Genomic DNA, 16,994 nt, shown 5'->3' on the forward strand with positions numbered 1-16,994 from the left:
TTTCCCTGAGAATCAGACTTTATAACTCGCAATTGCGAGTTTATATCTCATAATTCAGACTTTATATCTCACAAATCTGAGAAAAAGGTTGCAATTATCTTTTAAAATGTTTAATTCTGTGGCGGAAACAAGCTTCCATAAAAACCTGTTCTAGTAGAGCCCAAAACAAAATCAAGACTTTGTAAAACAGCATAATTGGTCCCCTTTGAAGTAAATAAACTCCAAACAAAGTACCAAAGGTAGCAAAATCAAATCTGATGTTGCACATGTGAGCGTGTGTCTCACCGCTTTCCGCTTCCTCCGTCCTCCTCGAGGCTCCAGTGTTTGCGACGGGGCGTTGACCGGCCAGGCTCGTCCCGACGCGTCGGTTCTGAACAACACCACTTCCTTCTCCGAGTCGGTCGGTGCAGACGCTTGCTGGGTCTGGGCTCTTCTTTGAGCTCGGCTCTCTTTGGCTCGACGGGCAGCATCCATCTGAGCTTTTAGTTTTTCCATCAGGGCCTGTGGATATTCACACACAGGTTTGACACCAGCAAAACATGCCATCGGTTTCAGACAGTCTACTAATCATTCACACGAGCAGTCTCAAACACTAGTGAGCTTCCTATTTACACAGCATTTTCTGTCCAGGTACGTTTGATGAGCTCACCGTGTTTCCCATGAGTTCTGCCTTGACGAGTTTGGCTCCCAGTTTATTCATCTCCTCATCCGTTAGGATCAGTTCTTCCTCCTCCTCTTCCTCACTCTCTGAACTGGAAGATTAGCAAACACATTCAGTTTTAGCATAAGTTATCGAGTAAAAATGTCAAGAACTTGTATAGAACAAATCAATTTCCCTGACTTCGCCATGACATTTCCCATGAATCCATTACTAGATACGAATTCCCAATAATCGTGTTGATGCATCCAGATTTGCTAACAAATCACGTTTGACCAATTCAACGAAAAAGACCAACGCAAAACAACGACAGAAATAAGACTATGAGTTCTGAAATCCTTAGTTGGACAAGCACTTCAAAAGACAATCATTCTTGGGAAGATCTGGATTTAACTGGGATGGTTGGGTGGGTTGGGGTGGGGGGGGGGTATCTTTCATACTGATTAATATCTGTATAGCACAGCCAGTTTGTATACATTTGGTCCAACATGTGCTGTAGAAAATGCTACATGGTTTAATAGAAATTCAATAAAAATTGTTAAATGAGAAATTAGACTATGAATATGACTAGTATGCCCTCATCTTGCGTAGAGCACGTTTTACTCCACAGAAGATCAATATCAACCTGATTAAATATTTAAAAGCAAATCAAAACTAGGAAAAAAAAACATTATAGAAATGTCTGACTTTTTCAGGCCTGAAAAAGCACAGCTTTGAAATTCCTTGACATTTGTAGGATTTACATGAGCATTGGAGTGTCTAGAAGAGCCTGAATTCTAGAATTAATGTACAATTAGTGCTCTAGAATTCATAGAGTTCTAATGCTTATCGAGATTATGCTTGTGCTTTAATTCAGGATTATGCTTTTTTGCAAGAAATGTACAATGTTAATATTACTACAATATATTATACTGTACATTAACATACATTAAAATATTATTATTATTATTCAAATATCAAATATATTTAGCAATAAATGTAAAAATATAAATATTAGTATGTATGAATGTATGTATGTATATATGAAGAGTTCAGATGCAAAAGCCTCTAAGTGCCATCTGAAATTTTCTTCAAGAATGATCATTTTTATCAAGCTTGTATATTTAAATTCAGTAATTTCACTTAAATGGCAATGAAGATTACCTATTAATGGTCATTTAAGTGAAATTACTGAACTTAAATATACAAGCTTGATAAAAATTATCATTCTGTAAGAAAATCTCAGATGGCACTTAGAGGCTTTTGCATCTGAACTCTTCATATGTATATGAAGAGTTACATATATACATACATATATGTATGTATGTATGTATGTATATTATATATCACTTATAAATGATTAAATACAAAATGAATAATAGTTATTACGATAAATGCGGTTTGCAATTGGTAAAATGTGCCAGGAAAAAAAATATGATCAGAAATTGAACGTGCCATATATATATATATATACAGTGCTATGCATAAGTTTAGACACCCATGCTAAAGTTGACTAAAAAGAGGAATAAAAAATCATCTTTTGGAAACTGAACAATGCTTTAATTAAAAAAATTAGGAAAAATCCAACCTTTAAGGACACCAATTTTCTTTGTGACTGAATAATGTATCGTAAATAAATAAAAGTTCTTCCTTAAAATACAGGGTGCATAAGTTTGGACACCCCTATGTTAAATTCCCATAGAGGCTGGCAGATTTTTATTTTTAAAGGCCAGTTACTTCATGGATCCAGGATACTATGCATCCTGATAAAGTTCCCTTGGCCTTTGGAATTAAAATAGCCCCACATCATCACATAGCCTTCACCACACCTAGAGATTGGCATGGAGTACTTTCCATAAGATCATCTCTCAATGCAAATCAAACCAGCTATTAGGCTAACTGAAATAAAACCATGCCAATCTCTAGGTGTGGTGAAGGCTATGTGATGATGTGTGGCTATTTTAATTCCAAAGGCCAAGGGAACTTTATCAGGATGCATAGTATCCTGGATCCATGAAGTAACTGGCCTTTAAAAATAAAAATCTGCCTGCCTCTATGGGAATTTAATATAGGGGTGTCCAGACTTGTATTTTAAGGAAGAACATTTATTTATATACGATACATTATTCATTCACAAAGAAAATTGGTGTCCTTAAAGGTTGGATTTTTCCTATTTTTTTTAATTAAGGCATTAAGTTCAATTTCCAAAAGATGATTTTTTATTCCTCTTTTTAGTCAACTTTAGCATGGATGTCTAAACTTATGCATAGCACTGTATATATATATATATATGGGGAGAGTTCCTGCGGTGGAAACGTGGCTTTACATATAAGGAAATAAGGCAGATAGAGTGAAGTATCTTCTCTTCTAAAACCACCTGCTGCTATTCCTCATTCTGACCTGGTCACTGTTGTTGTTGTTTTGCTCTCCTCCTGCAGGGCGGCGCTCTTCTCTGTGGGTTTCTGTGGGGTCGGCGTCGTCTTTGAATCACTGCTCTTCCTCCAGGCAGCTACAACCCCATCATCATCATCATCATCAGGTTTTCTGAATCCTGTCCTCTGATTGGATGAGGAGCCCTTCTGCACCCCCCTCCTCAACCCTGGCCCAGCGCTCGTATCCTCGTCGGCATCCGAGGGTTTGAGGAACTTGTCCTTGAGGCTGTACAGAGAGGAAGTGATGCGTCTCTGAGACTCCGGATCCTCGTCTGGATCCGGCCCGGATCTCTGATCGTGTTCCTCGTGGTCGAGAGACATTCTCTCAAAGTCTTGCTCTCTTTCTCTCTTAGCATTTGGAGATTTGTCTCGCCGTCCTCTCCTCCATTCTTCATTCTCTCTCCCTTCTTCTTTCTTCCATCTCTCTCTCCCTTCTTCTCTCTTCCATCTCTCTCTCCCTTCTTCTCTGTCGTCTCTCTTCCATCTCTCTCTCCCTTCTTCTCTTTCATCTTTCTTCCATCTCTCTCTCCCTTCTTCTCTTTCATCTTTCTTCCATCTCTCCCTCCCTTCTTCTCCATCATCTCTCTTCCATCTCTCCCTCCCTTCTTCTCCGTCATCTCTCTTCCATCTCTCCCTCCCTTCTTCTCCATCATCTCTCTTCCATCTCTCCCTCCCTTCATCTCTGTCCTCTCTCCTCCATCTCTCCCTCCCTTCTTCTCCATCCTCTCTCCTCCATCTCTCCCTCCCTTCATCTCTCCTCCATCTCTCTCTTCCCTCGTTTCGGTCTCCTCTCCTACCACCCCTCTCTCCATACGCAACCTCCTCCGCCTCTCGCAGTTTCTTCTGGAAGTCCTCCATGGACTACAGAGGGAAGAGAGAAAACACATCATTAAGGCCAGTTTCCACCAAAAGCGGAGCAGATTCACTAGAGTTTAGTACATGTCGACCCCGGTGGGAAATGGTGCACTGAAAACATTCAAAACACCCATATGGGTTTTAGGGCTTCGGCTTCCAGAAGAGAAAATAACCATGAGCTCCATATGGCAGCATGATTTCAACTTCATTTTAAATAAACAATTTTATGAGCTAAACTACCCAGGAATCCTGAAGAAAAAGAACCATCTTTTTTTTCTTATTGCATTTATCTAATATTTGAATAATATATTACAACTCACACATATATATATATAGATTCTTCAGGATATATATATATATATATATATATATATATATATATATATATATATTAGTGCTGTCAAACGATTAAAATATTTAATCGCGATTAATCGCATTAATGTCATAGTTAACTCGCGATTAATCGCACATTTTTTTATCTATTCTAAATGTCTCTTTATTTTTGTCCCATTATTTTTTCTCATCTTAATGCTCTTATCAACATGGAAAAGTGGATCGGCTTGCTTTGAGCAAATGTTTTTTATTGAACACAGCATTGGCATATACTGTAGTGTTCAATTTCACACTAACATTCTCACTTGGAGCAAATAATCTCTCACACAATGTAACACTGTCCATCAATAAAAGGGTGAAAGAAATACTGACGAGGTCCTGATATTGACGAGCGGGCGGAGAATTCGCATCAGCTGTGTGTGTGCTTGGCCATCAAGTGGTATTTCAGACTGGACGTGCTGCGATGATAGCTCAGTTCACAACGACAAAACACACAGATCACTTTGGTCTTGTCAATTGAACCATTTGGCCACTTTTTTAAAATTAAACTTTCCATTCAGAATCTTATTTGCATCCATTTCGGCGTCTCGCGCTCATCATTCATCCACTCAAAATGCAAACTTTAAAGGGGGTCGCACACAGGATGAGAAGCGAAGCGCAGCGCCTCGTATTAAAATTCGAACACATTATTCTCTATGAGTGTACACACACCGGCGGCACCATTCAGCGTTTTATTGCTGGCCATGAACTGATAAAGTGCGCGTCCGATGAGCGATACAAGTTGTGGCTTATCGTCCACTCTTTGGCCGGCTCGCAAGCCCAAACAAGTGTGTGCGGCTTGCCTGTTGTTTTGTTTCCGGTCTAGCTAGATCCGGTGGTGCTGTAGTTTTACTAACGTTACTAGTTGCAAAAGCATGTGAAAAAAACTACAAAGTTTGCTAGGCGTTAATCGCGCAATAAAAAAATTGACGCCGTTAAAATGGGTTTGCGTTAACGCCGTTAATAAAGCGTTTAACTGACTGCCCTAGTGTGTGTGTGTATATATATATATATATATATATATATATATATATATATATATATATATATACAGATGATAGATAGATAAATAGACAGATAGATAGATTCAAATATTATAAGACAATATTATATTGTGAACATATATTAATATATAGCCTAATATCCCTCACTGGTCTTGAATAACTTATGTAACTTTAAAAAGGAGTAATAAAATCAAATCGCAAATACCCAACCCTACTGGGCGGTATAAAATTAAATAATTTACAATATTGCATCCTTATTGGTTGCAAACAGCAATGAATATACAGCATATGGCTGTCAAAATTGCTCAAAAATGACGTTCGAATATTCCCTCTAAAAAACACACGAATATTCGAACTATTCGAACATCTGGTTGCGCATTTTGTCAATGACGCGCATTATACAAAGAGATATAACTACTTGTATAGGTAGTAAATTAAAGTTTAAACATATTTGACAATGTATTACCAACACAAAACCAAGTAAATAAACTAATGGCCAAGACCGCAGACCTCTCTCTCGCTCACTCGCAGGCACTCTCTCTCTCTCTCTCTCTCTCTCTCTCTCTCTCTCTCTCTCTCTCTCTCTCTCTCTCTCTCTCTATCTCTATCTCTATCTCTATCTCTCTCTATCTCTCTCTCTCTCTCTCTCGCCCTCGCACTCTCTCTGCGCATAACGGTTTAAATTAACAACAACAATAAGCACATGTTGAGTGCTGATCAAGAGTTTTGTGCAAGCAATTTAAGGTCGCGACTCTTGTCCCAAATATAGAAGGCTTTATTCAGTGATTGAAACAAATTTATTAACATTAATTGAAGTTTTACAGTATAGAACCGACATTGAACGCTCCGAGCGAGCTGTGCTGTGGTAAACATGGAACTTTTCTGTTTAACGTTAAATAAAATGAGGCACACAATTCCGAGAAATGTGACAACAAAGAAATTTTACCCTGAGGTTCATAAATAATAAAGTGCTATTAAAAAAGAAAAAGGCTACTTACATTCTTGGTGCTTGTATTAAAAAAAGGAAAAACTGACTGCAATTTATTCCATTGTCTTTTTAGTGCACTGTCAACTTTCAGCAGTGACGCTGTGCTAGACAGTGCGACTCGTGTGACCTGTCCCTCAGGCAGCGCGCGCGCCCACTCGCAAAGCAGACAGCCGTGCCTCTGCTTCCGCGGGCGTGTTTTTCCATATTCGAAATTCACATTCGAATATTAATTTTCACGTTCGAATTCCTGTTTTTTAAAACTATTCGAATACATATTCGAATTTAGAATATTCGTTGACAGCCCTAATACAGCATGACCAGTTTCATGAATGAATGGCTTGAATGAGCTCTTCTTCAATCGCAGCGGAAGCAACCTTACAGTGTGTGTAATTAAACAGAGATGTGTGTTTGTTTATCGCTGTGTGTGTGTTTGCTCACCCCGTATCTCTCCGCCACCACACTCTCCACACTGCGCTGTTCTCTGTCGGCCTGCTCTTTCATCCTCTGATAGGACTTTCTGAGCCAGCTCACCCCTCCATTTCACCACTGAGGGAGAGAGAGAGAAATCTGTGTAAAACATCTGTGAAATAAACACTTCCCGCTCAGCGTGTACAGAGCGCAGATTAGAGCGACTGCACTGTCAGCTCACAGTCAATATGAAACGCCCCATTCTAATAACGTGACATATTTCAGAATGAAACAGTGCATTGAAATGACACAAAGAAAATGCAGGGAAATCAATCATGAAAAATGAAAGAGGACGAGAGCAGCTTGTTAGCTTTTAACAACTTGGGTTGCACTATTAATAGTTTCACATAGCCCGTTTTTTTTACGAAGTTTGGTCCAAATTGAAGCTTATTTTGGCCGAAAACTGTCCACTTAGAAATCTAAAATGTTATCGATCAATGGGGTTATCAGCACTAACCTTTAACAATGAACATTTCTGTTAATTGAAATAATACGTTAAAGTGTCAAAGGTCATTGCTGAACTGCTCTACACTGAATACATTTGGTGTATGATTTACTTTGAAACAATTTTCCCTCAGAAATTGCAAGTAAATTTCACAAATAATTACCAATAAACAGCAAGTAACACATTTGATAAAACATGAAATTTACAAGTAGAAAAACTGAAATAGTATTTTCCTGTAAAATGTAACGTATCTCAGATCGTCAAATTTATTATTTATTGTTTATTTAAATGTTGAATTAATCGAATTACTGGTGTATGAGCGGCAACAAGTTTTCACGTCAGTTTCTGCCTTTAAAAAAAAATCCTGATTTCCTCACTTTTGATGTAGGAGAAAATCCATGGTATTTAGGATCAAATTCAATCATACAAGCGTTTTCTAAATGACGTTCATTTCGGCTTTCTTGTTTCGGCATTCACCTTTTCTAACCGCAGTACTGGAGGTGGCCTCTGGGGGCAGACCACTTCCTCCATCCTTCCAATAAGGGTTCAACTCTAACTTGTGAAGACCAGCCTGAGAGACAGAGGAAGACAGAGAGAAACACACCATAAACACAAACACACACTCCTCGTACAACAAAATCACGCTCTACGGAAGTGATCATTTCAACACTTGGTTTGAACTGTTTGCATCAAGGATTTTTATTAATTTATTTTATTTTCCATCGTTACTGTTCGTATCATTGTGTATAAAGTTCAGAGGAAGATCCGGAGCTGAAATTCAGATATGGGCCAATCACAACAGACTGGGCCATCTGACCAATCAGAGCAGAGCAGCTCTCAGAGGGGCGGGGTTTAGAGAGACTGAATCTTTGAACGAAGCGTTTCAGACACTGAGAGAAAAGAGCTGATGCTGAAATGGATATTATGAGAAAATGAAAATGTTTTTTGACCTTGGATGCATGTAAAACTATTGTAGGAGAGGCCAAAACAACATTAGGAACCTTTAAAATAGCAAAATTGAGGCCAGTCGTGTAAAGGTGGATCTTCACCAAATAATAAAAAGGAATGTGTCAGTTTCAAGACATCGCTCACCTGTTCAATAGCCTTTGCTTTCTCCCTCTCCACCTCTTTCTCTGCTTCTTTCTGCGCTCGTTTCTCCGCCACGGAGGTCGTCTTCATCGCCAGGAAGTCAAAGGTCATCCATTCATCTCTCTAGGAAAGGTCAAACAGACAAAGACTATGAAAAAACTAGATTTAATGCATTGTTATGCCCAAAAATAAGATGCACCTTAAAAATAAGATTCTATATCTATTTTTTTTGCTGCTAACAAACAAATGGAGGAATTCTGGTGGGTGAAAAAGCATTTGTCTGAAACATGCATCACATTCATGTAAAGTTAACCTTTCGCATCTTCATCACGTCACTGGACACGCACGCAACGCACCAGCTCTCATTGAAAATGAATGACTTGCGGTTGCTTTGCAAATGGATGTCAGTGTGACGCTCCTTACGGCTCAGAGAGAGAAGAGAGAGCTCTTCAATTCCAGTAATAACAATATTGAAGTTTCCACAAGTGGCTTTTGCTGTGTAGGACAACAATCACCCACTCTGACACACTCGTATAATCTCAGTGTCTGAAGACTGTGATTACAGACCACAGCAAGGATGGTCATCGGATCACAGTAAACTGCTGTATGACAAACCGCCTCCATTAAGCAAAATTATTCCATGGCTCTGTGGAATACTTGATTCTGATTGGTCAATCACGCCATCCAGCGGTGTATTATTACCGCTGAAAACAGAAACACAGGCTCATCCGGGTCACTGAAGTCAGCAGCGCTATACACTCACTAGGAACGGGTTTTCTTCGTGGAAGTTTTGGTTTTGGTGAGCTAATAAAATATTAAAACTCAGTCAAATCAATAATTTGTGTACAGTTATTTAATTATGCCATCCAGTATCGTGTAGGGGTGTAACGGTTCATAAAATTCACGGTTTGGTTCGATACGATCATAGACTGTAAAAAAATATGGACGTAGTGTCCGTGACGTCACCCGTAGGTTTCTGAAGAGCATTTTTGAAGCCTAAAGTAGGCGGAGACGGCCGTCGCCATCTTGGCCTTGCGTCACTCCCGGATAACAGAAAATGGGCAAAGAGGCGGGGCGTGAGTGGAGCTGAGGAGCTCATTTAAAAGTTCCTATTTTTGCCCTTCGAAATATTATAATAGTTAAAAGACATGGCTACAAGTGAGACTGTGTATCGTGATTCTGTACTATTCTGCTAGTTGAAAATGCATTATGCAGTAACTTAATATTACTCTGAGAGTGTGTGTGTGAGACAGTGATTTATGTGCATACATGTCAGTCACTCTTTTTTTATAGTCTATGGTCCGTCAGCGCGGCATCGCTCGTCAAGTTCGTAGAGCTTATTCGGTCCATTTTAAATTCTGATTTTGGCCACCTCTCCATAGATATATTGCCTATGAAGTTCAAGTAAATGAGCTAGAAAATCCACGCTCATTCAAGGATGTACATTTAACGTAATTGCATGGACGGAGAAAGCGCTGACGCCTGCAGGATTTCATCTGACGGTACATAAGCATATTATAATCTATCTGTTCCGTGAGAGCAGAACGAACGAGCATTTATTGACGTTTTTAAATCTGAAAACTCCAAAAAGCAACGAAATTGTCAGACATCCATTAGTGCATGTTCACAGAGGAAAACAACTGAAATACAGCGCTGGTTGTTCTCTCGAACGATACTCGACAACGACGGAACCCAAAGCCGTGGGCGAAGTAATGGGTGTTTTAAATTGTATGAAATAATCCCGAAAAAAAGCACAAACACTGCAGAAATGGCAAGTTCAGCAGCTAAAATCTGCTGAGGTGAAGTGACGGCTAGTAACAGCAGACAAACGGCTAGCATTGACATCAGCGGGAATCCACCTGTCACTCAAGTGGCCACACCCTTGCAGAACTTTAAATATTAATCAACTAAACGGAAGAGTTATAAAAAAATTCACCCCCCTCACAGTTGTCATGAAGGGCAAAATTAGCTGTATAGACCAAAGCCACAGAGAGAACCAGGCTGTAAACATGTTTTTTTCTGCTGTAAAGTTGGTCATTTTAACATGGGGGAGATACAGATTTGACTCACTTCTGACAACAGCCTCAAGCGGCCAGTCAACGAATTGCAGTTTAACTCACTTCCGTGTTGGTTTCAAGAGAGAGACGGGGAGGTTGCCGCTTGGATACGATACACTTGTGTCACGGTTCGGTTCAGTACAGTTCGGTACGTTTTTGATACAGCAAAAAGAAAGAAATGCCAGAGAAATTTCCTTGATTTAATTTTTTTACATTTTTTTTTTAGTAAAACTAACATCATAAAGTATGATATTTTTTTACTTTGAGCAATTCTAGAGCTATAATTGACTCTTCTTAGGAGCATATAAAACAAAACAGTTCCTTGGAAAAAATGAAATGTAATATTGTAGTAGTTATAAATAAAGGTTTATTTTATTTCAGATTAACATTTGAGGGCAGCAATTGTATTCATAATGTCAAACTAAAACCGACGTAATGTTACTTGAAGGCATTATAGCCTACTATTCCTGCCAAACTTCCATGGTTGCAGTGAGTGTTACTACAGTAAATCCATGGTGAATGTTGCAGATCTGTGGACACTGGATAGTTCATTCATGGCACAATGTTTCTTCCAGGTTTCCACGCACTGTTTGATCTGTTAATAACGGAGAAATGTGAATGTTTCTCACTAGATCTCGCAGCGATGTTATTACTTCTGTGGCGATTTCAAATGCTTTCTTTACTGGATCTCTTATTAGCGCTGTGTAGTAACAGTGTCGCATGATCAAGATCGGCTCGCGCTGCACTGGTCCAATAAACAGTCCTTCAACCACACAATAACGAGCAGTTTTGTTCCGCTTGCATTATGTTTGCCATTTGATGTCGGACAATGTTGTGGTCGCGCCGGCGTCATTATGAGCGCGCTTGCAATGCACAACGCGCCTACATTTGAAATAACGAAATTTTGGTCGGCAGGAAAAATGGTCCAACGAACCGTTCGGTTTGAAAATGCGTACCGAAAACTGAACCGAAAGCCTCGTACCGAACGGTTCAATACGAATACGCATATCGTTACACCCCTAGTATCGTGGACTCACTCTCTCTAGTTTCATTCAATCGCAGCTGCTGCCATTTTGTGACTATTGTTTTGTACACTGTTGGATTATAAGATATAAACAAGTATGATTTTAAAACAGTTTAATCTGAAATCAATATCTCTTATCTCCGTAATTATGTATGTGATGAAATGCTGTAATAAGTGGTATGACTGTATACCGTATCCCTTAAATGTCCTTCTAGTTTGAACTTGCCGCGCTAGCAACTGCTCTCTCCGCGTTTAAAGAGCTAATAAAATATTTCAACTCAGATCTATATTTTGTGTCTAATTACTTACTTATGTGGCAAGTAGTCGTGTAATAAGCGGGATAATGTACATCCAGCCGGTTGTTATCTCAGAATAAACCCCTTCAGGCTCATGCAAGACCCTCCTGATCACCCTGTCGGGTTTATTCTGAGATAACAACCGGCTGGATGTACATTATCCCAAACATAGACTGGGATCTTACTTGGTTAGTACTGGCCACTGTAGATGTGGGCGTGGTCTCAAGCTCCGCCTTCCATGTCTTGTCTCCGCCCCCTGAAGGAATCTGGGCCTCCACCCACTCGTCCTCTGAGTCCTGTAAACAAATAAGGATCACCACATGGAAGAAACGATGTTGTACGCTTGCAAACGCAATTGAAATTTACTGCAACATTTTAGTTACTCAGCCTGAAATACCTGGAGAAAAAACGCTTAACGCAGTATTAAATGTGGCATTAAAATGTGGTTAAATGGGGTAAACGTGATGTTAAAGCACATACTTCAGAGCTGTCACAAGATGCAGTTTCCCCTGCATTTTTCTCTTTCTTGGCTTTCTTCTTCTTCTCTTTCTTCTCCTTTTTCGCTTTCTTTTCCTTTTTCTTTTTCTTGTTTTTCACTGCATGCTCCTGTGTGCAAAAAAACAAACACAAAATGTGAATCCGGTGTGGAGAGAAATGAGAGACAGAGACCAATTGTACAAATGTATCGTTAAAGACAACATTTTAACTTCTACAATATGGTATGTATATGTATTTACAGCAATATCAAGTCGTGAAATTTAATTTAGTAATTTAATTTTTATTTCGTTTTCACCACTGATAATAATCATAAATGTGTCTTGAGCATCAAATCCTCATATTACACTGATTTCTGAAGGATCATGTGACACTGAAGACTGGAGTAATGATGCTGAAAATTCAGCTTTGATCACAGGAATAAATTACACTTTACTATATATTCACATAGAAAACTGGTATTTGCAATTAATAGTAACAATATCTATGTTTTTACAGTATTTTTAATCAAATAAATACAGCCTTGGTGAGCAGAAGAGACTTCTTTCAAAAACATTTTAAAAATCTTACCAACCTGAAGTTATTTTATGAATCAAAAAAAAAAAAACATTTCTGGTCATCTTTAATGAGTTTGACCTCTGACCTGGCCAATCTGCTGCAGTCGCAGGTCAACATCAGGAAGCATCCAAGTGTCTTCACCCCTGGCCTTCCTCTCGGCCTTCCTCCTCTCCTCATTCTCATACTTCTCTTTAGCCTACAGACAGAGAAGCAAGCAGAAACAGGAGAGGAAAGCAGATGAGGATGTTGTTTAAATTCTAATTACATATTTGTCTGGGGGTGATAAAGGTTTGTCAGGTCGTTTCCCAGCGTAATGTGTGCACAGACAAACCCAACACAGATGGAAGAGCGTGATGCTCTTCAGAATGGCCGATTCGGATACCAGCTGACGATTTTATTCTACTTTGTTAAAGGATAATTCCGGTATTTAGCACTTGGAGTCTCTTTTCTGGTTTGTTTTGGATGAACTAGAGTGGTGGACACAGAAAGTTTGACGATGGGTCCTGTCTCGACCTTTTGCCTCGTTTAGAATCGCCTTTGACCGATTCAGAGTGGCTGTCTACCGGCATGCACGAACATGTCCTTAAAACAACCCTTAAAGGGATAGCTCACTTTGAAATAAAATTTTGGTATGTTTTAGCTTACCTCAAGGGCATCCAAGATGTAGGTGTCTTTTTTTCCGCAGTAGTTTCAATTTTGATATTTTTAGGTCAAACCGTTCTTGTCTGACCGTCATATCATGCAGGTCTGTGGTCACTGTCTCAAAGAGCATGCACAGAGTCCAAATTAAAACAATTCCCCATCGTCCAAATTAAACAATTCCCCATCGTAAGTACACATTGATGGCCTAAGACACGAAACGAGCGGTTTGTGTGAGAAAACGAACAGTATTTATATCGTTTTTACCTCTTGTAACACAGCCACGTCCAAGTGATCTGAGGGCGCGAGCGCATCCTGGTGTGTAACATGTGCGCAGACTGGTGCATAGATATATATACACTAGATGTCGCCTTGGCTACGGCAGTTCATTGGAAAGAATGTCTTTAATGCGACATCTAGTGTATATATCTATGCACCAGTCTGCGCACACGTCACACACCAGGAAGCGCCCGCGCCCTCAGATCACTTGGATGTGGTTGTGTATAAGAGGTAAAAACGATATAAATACTGTTCGTTTTCTCACACAAACCGCTCGTTTCGTGTCTTAGGCCATCAATGTGTACTTACGATGGGGAATTGTTTTAATTTGGACTCTGTGCATGCTCTTTGAGACAGTGACCACAGACCTGCATGATATGACGGTCAGACAAGAACGGTTTGACCTAAAAATATCAAAATTGAAACTACTGCGGAAAAAAAGACACCTACATCTTGGATGCCCTTGAGGTAAGCTAAAACATACCAAAATGTCATTTCAAAGTGAACTATCCCTTTAACGTTCGTTTTCAAAACTGTGCAACTACTTGCACAGTTTAAACACTACTTTAAACGGAGGTAAAGGCCCATTCACATTAAGAACATTAACTATAAAGAGAACTATATTAGTGTCCACAGCAGCGGACGATATCGTTCTGTTTATTATAAGCACATGCTTTAAATGATTGGTTGTCAATGTTTTTATCGTTCATCAGCTGGATAAAATCGTTCTGAAAGTGATTCCAACGATATTGTTTCTCTGTGTCGTTATCGTTATAGCTATGGTGTGAACTCTGCTATTCTTTAATACTGAAAATGATTTTTAGAACTATATCTTTATCGTTATCGTCCTTAGCGTGAACGAGCCTAAAAAATGAAGACAGACAGTCAGTTCCCTTCAGAGATACATTCATATAAACCAATATCAATATTTATATTTTCCTTCTGATATTTTGAGCATCACGAACAGTATTTTCTCCGTTCTCCTGGTCTCTGTTAACATCCTGTTTACAGACTTCCTAATATTTCCACACAAATGACATTTTGGGAATTGATTTGCAAAGCAGTTTGTGTGCAAGTCCGGAACAGAGATCGGCCAAAATAAAACAGTCCGGTTCTGATTTATGGCTGGTGTATCTCTAGATAACAGACACAGTACACAGATCTGGACACATGGAGTAGCATGATAATACTCACACTATTTCTGCAGTTTGCACAGATATCCCAAATGACCTAGTTTTGATCATATGTTCAGTATGCCAAAAAGTGCAACATAAGTTTATATTTTTTTCTGAGATGACCTTGCTGGATTAAACATACAACTAAAGCCCTATTCGGACGGCACTAGTGTAACATGGAGAGGAGGGGTAAAGTAATAATCACCAGAGCTTCTTTGTGATTTTAGTCCCGTCCGAATGTCTCATCTCAGTGATCATGACGGCGACTTTTACCTTCAGTAAAAAGGTCTGGGAAAATGACCTCAGGTGCTCCTAATGTACGATCCATATGTACGTAAATACTTCCTGTTTAAAAGTAGTTTTCCGCAGTTTTTTCAAGTATGGAGACGCTTGAAAAAGCATCAGTTGCGTTCTAGACGCTGGGACGAGTCTGTGGCAAAACTCAAGTGTTTCACACACACACCATTCAGATCAGAGAGGAGATCGACAGCACTTGTTAGAGGAGAAACATCTTTTAGCGTTAGATAAGTGTCTATTACCAACACAATCCAATCTGAAGTTCATTAATACATCGTTCTACCGGACATAACTGTTTTATATATATAAATATAGGTTATGTGTGTTAGCGCACGTGATATCAAGAAGCAATAATACACACATGAGTGTGACGGCGGTGTGTAAAGCGAGTTACTCTCCCACTTCTGCTGGTTTTACTGAGATCTCTGATCCCGTGTGAATTGGCCATTAATATTACAGACGTCCTGTGGTAAAGCTAATCCCGTCCGAATAGGGCTATAGTAAGGTCACCTGAACACTCTTAAAAATAAAGTTTTTTTTTTTTTTTGTGCCATCAATGTTTCCATAAAGAACCTTCAACATCCATGGAACTTTTCCATTCCACAAAACGTTCTTTATAGAATGAAAAAGTTCCAAATACATTTTTAAAAAAAAATGTTCTTCCCACTAAGAAATAAAAATGTATTTCTACAAAAATATAAAAATCTTTTATTTTTATTATTTAAGAGTTTGAAACATTTTTTGTATACAATGTAACAAGCAATGTACAGTATATAACGCATACTATTGCATATCATATATTTTTTATAAGCAGTCCATATGCATATTGTGTCATATGCTAACATTTCAGACTGACAGTCAAATATCTCCAGTGAAACTTTAGTGATATTTATATAGTTATATCATATTTAAGTTAACTTTTATTTTTATATTTTATTTTATTTATAGTTTAAGTCATTTTTGTTATTGGTATTTGTTAATATTTCTATTTAGCTATTCATTTTTCCATTAGTTTTAATCATTTTAGTACTTAGTAATAGTTAGTTTCCAAGACAATGTTTCTGATTTTCATTTAAGTCTTTGAAGTTTTTAAATCAAAAATTTATATTTCGGCTTTAATTCAATTACAGACAATGATTTGATAACACTTTACAATTAGGTATCATTTGTTAAGATTAGTTAACATGAACTTACAATGAAAACGACTTCTAAAGCATGTATTAATCGTCATTAATATTATTTTATATATAACATTTACTGGCACATTTTTAAAAGCAAAAGTTGTCCATTTGTAGTTTTATCAACTAACTTTAAGAAAGACTAATACATACTGTAACATATGTATTCATCATTGTTAGTCCATGTTACATTAATAAATGGGACCTTACTGTAAAGTGTTACCAATGATTTTTAGTATATGAAGTTTTAGAGTTAGTAAACATAACTCAAGCAAAGAAATAAAAAAAAACACCAAAGAGGAAAAGAGGAAATCAGAAAATAAGGAAATGATGTTGAATTACATGGCAGCAACTTCAAATAAATGTTTAAAGGCCAGGAAATAAATCAAATAAACCTAAATAGAGCAGCTGTCTGTGTCTGTTATCAGGCGAGGACAGAGTTGACCGTCCTGTTAAACACTGATGATCAGTGGTGTTTATATTCTCCTGCTAATCATCATTAGACACCAGGAGGGAAAACATCAACCTGGACATTATCCAGATACACTGAGAGAGCGAGAATGCTCTCATTCACAGGGTTTTACCAGCACTGAACATTTACAGGTGAGTGACTGCACATTTCATGCTAATTTAAAAGTGATGCATATAATTCTTTTTATGTTAAGAAAGAAGCTTACAGAAATAGTTCTATTGAAATAGCTCATAT

General features: G+C 38.4%; 1 protein-coding gene across 1 annotated transcript in view; it reads right to left on the bottom strand.

Annotated features, from left to right (window-relative positions):
- cwf19l2 (CWF19 like cell cycle control factor 2) overlaps positions 1-16,994 on the bottom strand; it is a 32,598-nt gene that overhangs the window by 13,560 nt on the left and 2,044 nt on the right. The window contains 10 exon segments of the mRNA XM_079886594.1: positions 286-501; positions 650-752; positions 3,038-3,930; positions 6,727-6,829; positions 6,831-6,834; positions 7,679-7,772; positions 8,294-8,413; positions 11,853-11,963; positions 12,148-12,273; positions 12,806-12,916. Coding sequence (XP_079742720.1) covers positions 286-501; positions 650-752; positions 3,038-3,930; positions 6,727-6,829; positions 6,831-6,834; positions 7,679-7,772; positions 8,294-8,413; positions 11,853-11,963; positions 12,148-12,273; positions 12,806-12,916 — 1,881 coding nt within the window.

Source organism: Squalius cephalus, assembly GCF_949319135.1.
Source record: "Squalius cephalus genome assembly, chromosome: 11".
In the NCBI taxonomy this organism is placed as follows: Eukaryota; Metazoa; Chordata; class Actinopteri; order Cypriniformes; family Leuciscidae; genus Squalius; species Squalius cephalus.